General features: G+C 33.5%; 1 protein-coding gene across 1 annotated transcript; it reads right to left on the bottom strand.

Annotated features, from left to right (window-relative positions):
• Positions 1–2649: 2649 nt before the first annotated feature.
• Positions 2650–6443, bottom strand: LOC110937536 (probable F-box protein At3g61730). Its single transcript, XM_022179966.2, has 8 exons — positions 6296–6443; positions 4925–5124; positions 4778–4822; positions 4311–4475; positions 4163–4210; positions 3894–4064; positions 3158–3265; positions 2650–3027 (listed from the first exon to the last, which is right to left on the bottom strand). Exons 1-8 carry the CDS (start codon positions 6379–6381, stop codon positions 2945–2947), a joined length of 906 nt encoding a protein of 301 aa, XP_022035658.1. The 5' UTR covers positions 6382–6443; the 3' UTR covers positions 2650–2944.
• Between the last annotated feature and the right edge of the window lie 2172 nt (positions 6444–8615).

Below are 8615 nucleotides of genomic sequence, written 5' to 3'. Positions count from 1 at the left end.
TGAATGTAAATGCGTGTTACACCTATGGTGTGAAGATGATGAGAAGCTAATCCTTGACTCCTACTTGGACCAGTAAGGAAAACATGGAAGAAAGGGGCCCAACATAAAACGAGCATAACATGGGCTATGAGTGGAGTTATGGGGCCCATAAGCAATGGACAGAAATGTCTCGACAAGTCAAACATGTGGCAAACTTTTATAGGTGATTTTTGTTGCCCAATTGTCGGACCTGAATTCCATCAATTATCTCTGTTATATTCACGCTTTCACTTTGCGTCAGAAGATACCATTAATCGAGATTCAGCTGCAACATAGTGAAGTTGTTCAAGGCATCCATGGGCTGACATATTTGTGTTGAAAAATGAAATATATGTTTATTTTCAATTTGATGTCAAACATATTTTTCATATAACTTTACATGATGAAAATGTCTGGGCTGCTACTTACTGATCATGGGCTGGAATTGGGCTTGCATAAGAATGGCACCTGTAAGGATGGGCTCATACATATGGGCTCGCTGTTGGTTCGAGATTAGGGCTTCCGGAGTGTGTTGATATTAAAAAATGTTGCAGCTCATTTGGAGATAAGAGAGTTATTACGCCTTCTGTGTGAATACCATAAAATCTGACAATTTGCCTTGTGGTTGATGTGTTATTGTTTTTGGCCATAGAGCCTGAGGACCAGACATACCGATTTGAAGCACAAGTCACATGGAGGGAATTTAATACATATAAAAATTTTAGAAACTTTCAATAAAAAATATACATTTGGATGTTCATATTAGTGGACGTTCATCCTCGTGGATTTCTTCAACTCTTTCTTCCCAAAGATGGCACTATTGGGATGCTCTTATCCATGTGTGACAAAAGACACGTGACCCTTTTACTCGTGCACCAAGAGCGTGTACATATTCGCCATGAAGTCATCGATACCAACCAATTATGATGTCATGTGACATGCGGACCATTTAATCTTGTCCGCCAAATGCATACCATTTAATATATATGCTATAATTTCAAATACTTTTTAAGCATTAAAAATGAAAAATTTGTAATAATTAATATATATGCTAAAATTTCAAATACTTTTTAAGCAATAAAAATGAAAAAAAATTGTAATATATTATTATTGATATATTAAATGAAGAGCAATATCTAATTCATATTTAAACAACATAATTATTATTCTTTAATATATTTTACATTTTAAATATTATTTATCTAACACAAGTAACGACATATGATGACTACGGATTTTCTTAAACATTATGAATGGTATTAAATTTATATATGGATATTAAATTAAATAAAGATAATGGTAACGATAATAAGTAAGGGGAAGGTTCAAATGAAAACCACTAGTTATTGTGAAAACTCGAAAACTAATTAAAAAAAGCCAAAAAAACATACAATTTTTTTTTTTATTTTTATTTTTTTGCAAACCAAATTTCGCAGGTTTTTTTATATAAACTTTTTTTTTTTCAAAAAAAAAAAAAAATTGTGTAGTGCACATGTGTAATACTACACATGTGCACTACACAATTTTTTTTTTTTTTTTGAAAAAAAGGTTTTTTTTATATATAAAAACCAGCGATTTTTATAAAAAAATTGAAAAAAAAGAATTCGTGTGTTTTTTAGGCTTTTTTTAGTTAGTTTTCGAGTTTTCACAATAAAAGTGGTTTTCATTTGAACCATCCCCTAATAAGTAATGGCAAAATAGTTTTACTACATTACAAATGAACCAATCATTAAATAGTTAAAATTAAAAGTAATTCACAACAAAGATATCGTAAAAAGAAAACTATGTAAAAAGTAAGGTAAAAAGTCACAACTAAACTTTTAATAAAAAAAATTAATCACGACCATATAATATATGCGAATAAATACACAATGTGCACCTTGAGGCACACCCATACATTGTGTCACTAGAATTAATGTGCACAGATACACGATTGTGTACGTCTTGAGTACACATCAACTTTGTTAATACATGTGTCACATACATGTGAGTTGAATTGTATATTAGTACACTCAATTGGTCATTTTAGCATGTCTTGTGCACATACTTTGGAGCACAAGAATTAATGTACACATATCACATGATATTAATTAAAGTTGCATCATGTGAGTTGAATTGTATATTCTATACACCTATGCTCTAATCTTGATACAAGTTTCTTATACGTGTTACATAATTCCTTTGTCGTCTATAACACATGTTAGTCATTTGAGTTTTTATTAATGACGTTGTATATGTTCCATGTAGTTCACGTGTGATCTCATTTGGCAAATGCGTATTAGTAGACTAGTGAATAAGATATTCATTCTTTTCAGGTGATAGATACGTCATAGCTAACATTATCTTCGTAAAGAACTAAAGATCTATGAAGAGTAGATGATCGTAGTTATTTAAGATGGGCCATATCCATTGTAACAACAAGCAACACCCTAGTAAACTTTATAAATATTTTATAAATTTCGTTTTGCTGTTTAATAATTCTCTGTTGTAACCTTTGTTCGGAAAACATACATCATCAAAGGTCATCTTCAAGCGGTTTCAATTGAGTAAACCAAACCATTTTCAAGTACACCATCACAACATTAGAAATGAACCACATTTAGTTGATAATCATGCTACTGAAACAACAAGTGTTAAAAATGAACCATAATCTTTGCATAATGATTTACAAAATCCTCAAGGTCTATACCACTCACTGTCTACAAAAACTTTATCACTTTACCAGAAACTACTTGGTGTCCTGTAAGTATCCAACTCATTATTAATTTTTCAAAATCCTTTTTTTATACTCTTTGTGTGGGGGTGGGGGTGTTATGTATGCGAATGTCTGTTTATTACATATGCTACTGACTATCAAGGTTCATGACGAGAAGCTATACTGACCTTTACATACGAGCAACACGGATGGAAATTTTGCCATTGTTATTCAGAGTAGTTGTTGGGATATACGGATTGCCACAACTTCACCAGTGTCTCCAGACATCATGACATGGTATTTAATATGAAGGCCTGTAAATAAAGTGGTTTGGGTTGGTTGATGTGTGTTACTTTTGTTGTTCAATAAATGCAGGTGTATGATAGGCATTTGAAAACTATACTGAATACCGGGTTACTATAAGAGATTTGAAGGGTATTTTACCATCATTATCTTGTAGATTTGTGTTGATAGCGACTGCATTGTAAGTCACCATAGCTTTCGGTTGCCAATCATTGGACTTCCCCACCCATGACTTGAGATTGAACAGGTCTGCACAAAAAAAATGATCAAAGTTGCAATGATTTATACGACTGCAGCATGAATTATCATAAATTTAGAGAAATGTGAGCCCATAAAGTGAGAAGCTCATGACAGGTATGACTAGTTTATACAGTTACTTTGAGTAAAATGCCATTTTCGTCCTTGAGGTTTGGCCAGTTTTGCGACTTTCGTCCAAAGGTTTGTTTTTTCGCATCTGGATCCAAAAGGTTTGAAATCTTGCCATTTCCGGCTTGTTAACTCCATCCATTTTTCTCTGTTAATTCAGGGGTATTCCTGTCTTATTTTGTTAACTTAAAAGGCAATTCGATCTTTTTCACTTTATATACAAGCATTTAGCATAATGTACAAGTATTCAAACGACCGAATTGCCCTTTAAGTTAACAAAAAAGACAAAAGTACCCCTGACTTAACGGAGAAAGATGGATGGATTTAACGAGCCGGATGAAAATGGCAAGATTTCAAATCTTTTAGATCCAGATGCGGAAAAACAAACCTTTGGATGAAAGTCACAAAACTGGCCAAACCTCAGGGACGAAAATAGCATTTTACTCGGTTTCTTTTATCCAATCTTTTATTGATGAAATTAGTTGGTAAGAAACAATGAAACAACATTTACCAGCTGTGTATGGACTCTTAAAGTGTTTGACGTCCAAAATGCCACCAGATGCACTGTTTACATGTCTTTTGATGTCATGAGATCCTACCAGCTCGTACCCCCAGCTTCCATTTACGAACCCGTCATTGAGGAAGAGCTCCAAGTGTCTGGCATCCAGTACCTGCATTGTTCCTTCCATATACAAAACAGATGATTAAGAAAAGAGTACTGGTTCTTGTCTCTGTTGAGTTTCTAACTTCAAAATTTTGTTTTCATAAGTATTTTCTCACCATCACATGTGTTCAGGTCACATACAGGGCACCGAACAAGCTGTAAATCTGAACATAACATTCCATTTGGGAGAATAAGAAAAGGATATCTGATTCAAGTAACAATGAATGGTGATCAAACTTTGAAGAGAGTTTTGCAAGATATTACCTGCTATCCATATTCCAGTTTTGATGTTGTGCAATATACAAGACCCGTCAGAGTCCAGCATCTTCTGCACGGTATCTTCTGTTGGAAGCTTTGGAGGGCAGATAAGATTCTCCATGAGGAATGCATCTGGCGAGTCGAAGGAAAATGCACCAATTCTCATCCAATCTGATATGCAAGTCAAAGATGAACAAGAACGATGAGTCAAACTTTTGGTTATCCATATGTACTTAATTAAGCTGACATAATTATCTATCATGTATTCTCAGAAACCTAACATCCTACCAGAATGGATGCGTATAAAGTATTGTTAAAGAAAGGCTTAATACATTTTCTAATGGCAACTTGATTAAAACTGAACTAGAGAAATGAACATTTATAATGTGTGATAAGCAACAGTCTTATTATAATGTTCTGTAAGATAAGCCAGTTTATATATTGATGAAATTCTAATTAAATTCAAAGGTTACCAATATGCTTCTCCTTCTGACGGAAGGAATAAGAATGACTTCCACCTGCATAATCAATCATTGACGGTATGATATACGATTTTGTCTAAGCACTAGGAAACTACAAAATGATCAATGAAAACATATAGTTGGATGTTTGATGTTTACCAAAAGCTGATGCATAGAGCTTGGACCATTTAAATCTCACTTCAGGGGAATCAGGGACCTGAAGATCACGCAAACAAGCAAATTTCCAAATACTATCGTCCATTAAAGTGCTAAAGAACCATTTGTTGGTTGCTGCCAGCATCATCAACGACTTCCCATCCAAATACTTGGCGATTTCCGTCCATATATCCATGTCATGCCTGCTTCCATAGAAATGAAAAGCAATATAACATGAATGAAGCTAACTCAGAATTATGAAGCTCTTTCGGTTTGTCATTAGAACACAATGCATAGACACAGACACACTAGCGGTATATTTACATCAAATTCACAATTCAACAGCTAGTAAAACGATAATCTAATTAGGATGTGCGCACAAACACAGACACACTAGTGGTATACATCAAATTCACAATTCGACAGCTAGTGAAACCATTGTTTCATTAGGACACGTGCACAAACACAAACTCACTAATGGTATACATCAAGTTCACAAGTCGACAGCTAGTAAAACGCTGGTCCATTAGGACACGTGCACGTAAAACGCTGTTTCATTAGGACACGTGCACGAACATGGACACACTAGTGGTACATTTACATCCAATTCACAATTCGACAGCTAGTAAAACTATTGTTTCATGAGGACACACGCACAAACACAGACACACTATTGGTACATTTACATCCAATTCACAATTCAACAGCTAGTAAAACAATAGTTTCATTAGGACACACTCACTCACACTCACAAACACAGATACACAACTACACAAGTGATATATTCACATCAAATTCACACTTGACAGATCGTATTCCATTAAGACACACTACTGGTATTTACATCAAATTCACAATTCGACAGCTAGTAAAACGATCCTTCCATTAGAACAAACACAGATACACTAGTGATATATTCACATCAAATTCACAATTCGAAAGATCATAAACAACAGTTCCAATTATAACTCATGTCAAACATACTCACGTATAACTGTTGCTCAACGTTCAACTGAATCACAGAATGCTGAAATCAATTAACGCTCACTGCAATAATCAATCAAACTTCTACAGAACCTAAACTTCAACTTGAAATTTTCACCTAATCAACTAACTAGAACTAAAATTAACAACAAACGAGCATTATGAATCACTACAAATCTGAAACTAACTACAAATTTTCACCTAATTAGCTAACTAGAACTAAAATTAACAAAAACCGAGCATAACGAATCACTACAAATCAACAATCAAACACATGAACTTCGATCATACATAAACAGCTCAACACACAGTAAAACCTACAAATGAACGTAAATGAGGCGTACGTTAGCTCAAAAACACCGTAAACAGATCTGAAGCAGGAGATTATACCGTGAGAAAGAAGCAATCGGCGCGGAAGAGAAGCGAGGAGATGCACAGCTGCAAATCGATTTGGATACACGCAATCGTTTCCCCATTCTGTTACAGAAATTCAAATGGAAATGTTCAAATGAGATATTTTAATTGGGGGTTTGGCTTCTTATATATGCTAACGCGGGAAGTTCCACGTGAATTGAAAGGATGTATGCTACCAGATTACTACCATATGTATCCGTTAATAGTTTGTCGGGTCGTATGCATCTTTAATAACCCGACCCGGTTGAGTGATTAGAAATTAGAATGACATTAAAGATATTTTTACTTTTTTTTATTTTGATTAGAATACCTCCTTAACCACCACCATTCACCACCAGCACCAACCTCGAACTTGTGATCAGTTGACTCAAATAAAAGCTTGGAAACCAACAAACCACAAGGAGGCCGGTGATGTTTTTCACTTTTTAGTTTTATTAATAACTAACATGCTAAATATAGTCTAATACTATAATAATTTAACGTACAAACGGGCTGTTTGTTTTACCTCCTAATAGGGTTCCTAATGGTTCAGACATTTTACATTTTACTGGTTCATCACTTAATGGTGAAGACTGTTTGTTTCGCGAGCTATGTATAAGTATTATACCGAGTCTGAATGGTTAAGACCTCTAATCTGAATTGGTCAGAAATTCGCCTCTGAATAGTTAAGTATTATACTGGCTCTTAATGGTTCAGACTTCTTACTGGTTTAGCACTTAACCATTCAGAAGTTGTCAAACAGCCCCTAAGTGTGCGAAGTGAAGAAATAGAAGAAAACGCACGGTGAGAAAAATGATAATGATGACTTGATCAATAGAGTAATTTTATGTATAACCCAGAGTAATTATTGTTTCTAATTTGTTAGTAATTATTATTTGTAATTTGTCTATGGTTAAATTGTATCACTTGATGAGTAGAGTAATTAGTATTTGTAGTTTGTCTATGGTTAAATCGTATTTTGTAATGATTACTCTATATCTAGGGTAAAAATCATTGTAGTGTAATTACTCTAGTTATAAGTAGTGTAATTGTTAGTATAACTAGAGTAATGACCCTTTTATAACTAGAGCAATTATCATTATAGTGTAGTGTAGTTACTCTAGTCTCTAGTTATTATAAGTAGTTTTAATCACAATTTTGCGTTTGTATAACTAGAGTAATTATCATTGAATAACTACAATAGTTATTGCTTGTAGTGTAATTACTTTTTAGCCATTGATAGCATTGACAAGTAAACTTGCAGCACAATATATCTTGCAAAATCAATTGATCGTTCTATGAAAAAAAAACTAGCCAAAATCTACTGATCCCGATTCACAAAAACCCTCCCATAACTTCAACTGATTGATCAATTCGGCTATCACAAGCTTCAATTGACTAATCATTCTAATTCGCAAACATCAATTGACCGATAAGTTATTTACAATTTTGCCACCGAGCGTTTTCTGTTTTTCCTTTGAATCACATGCTACACATTAATCATATTTATATTTAATCCAATCACTAAAATAGTAATAATCATATTTTTCTTTTCTAAATTAAGTGATGTAAAGAGTTATATACATGAATATATTATTTTCAACAAGTTTTTTTTTCATTTTTGGTATTTTTTTTCTTAAAAATTAAACTAAATCAACCTATTTAGTAATTATTCAATATCAATCCATTATATAACTATTCTAACCTGGTTATTTTGCGTATACGTTTTTATATAATAGCTAATTATAAATAAAATTGTAAAACGGAAATTGTATAATTCTGAATTTATAAAAGAGAAATTTGGGAAAAGATATACTTTCACCTTTTTTTACTATTCCTAGATTTTCATTTCTAAGATAAATAAATAAATACACAAATATTTACACCCAACAAGATTTGGAATTTCAACAGTTTGGCTATGAAATACGCCACTTAACCACCAAGATGTCCCTTAGAGACCTAATTCCATCTAGGTAACCCGTTTGATTTTTCTTTGTCTAAAAAAATCCGATTTGATTTCGATTTAGAACTTTGAAATTGTTCAATACTCCAGTGATCCACAATTTGCCGTTCAAAAAAAATGCTTCTATACTAGAGCGGACTACAGACCAAATACATAAATGGGCTTGTTTTGAACTGAAATTACAACCTAACCAAAAACTAATTTGTGGTCAACTTTAACCAAACATCATTTCTTGAAAAGTGCTAGTATCCAGGACCAAAACAAAAATAGCCGGTCCGGCCGTCCGGGTACAATTTTCCCACTCCGGTTCAGGTTTTATCGACCTAGTTTTGAACACTACTATTAAATCTCTCA

This window comes from Helianthus annuus, chromosome 4 (genome assembly GCF_002127325.2).
Source record: "Helianthus annuus cultivar XRQ/B chromosome 4, HanXRQr2.0-SUNRISE, whole genome shotgun sequence".
NCBI lineage: Eukaryota > Viridiplantae > Streptophyta > Magnoliopsida > Asterales > Asteraceae > Helianthus > Helianthus annuus.
The sequence above is the reverse complement of the archived record's forward strand: the minus strand, read 5'-3'. Positions and strand labels throughout refer to the sequence as shown.

Excerpts from the sequence above, each read along its gene's own strand:
- LOC110937536 (XM_022179966.2), bottom strand. The coding sequence starts at position 6,381 with ATGGGGAAACGATTGCGTGTATCCAAATCGATTTGCAGCTGTGCATCT. Across the intron at positions 5,125-6,295 it reads CCGATTGCTTCTTTCTCACG|GCATGACATGGATATATGGA; the intron begins GTATAATCTCCT and ends CTATGGAAGCAG. Across the intron at positions 4,065-4,162 it reads TGACCTGAACACATGTGATG|GAACAATGCAGGTACTGGAT; the intron begins GTGAGAAAATAC and ends TGTATATGGAAG.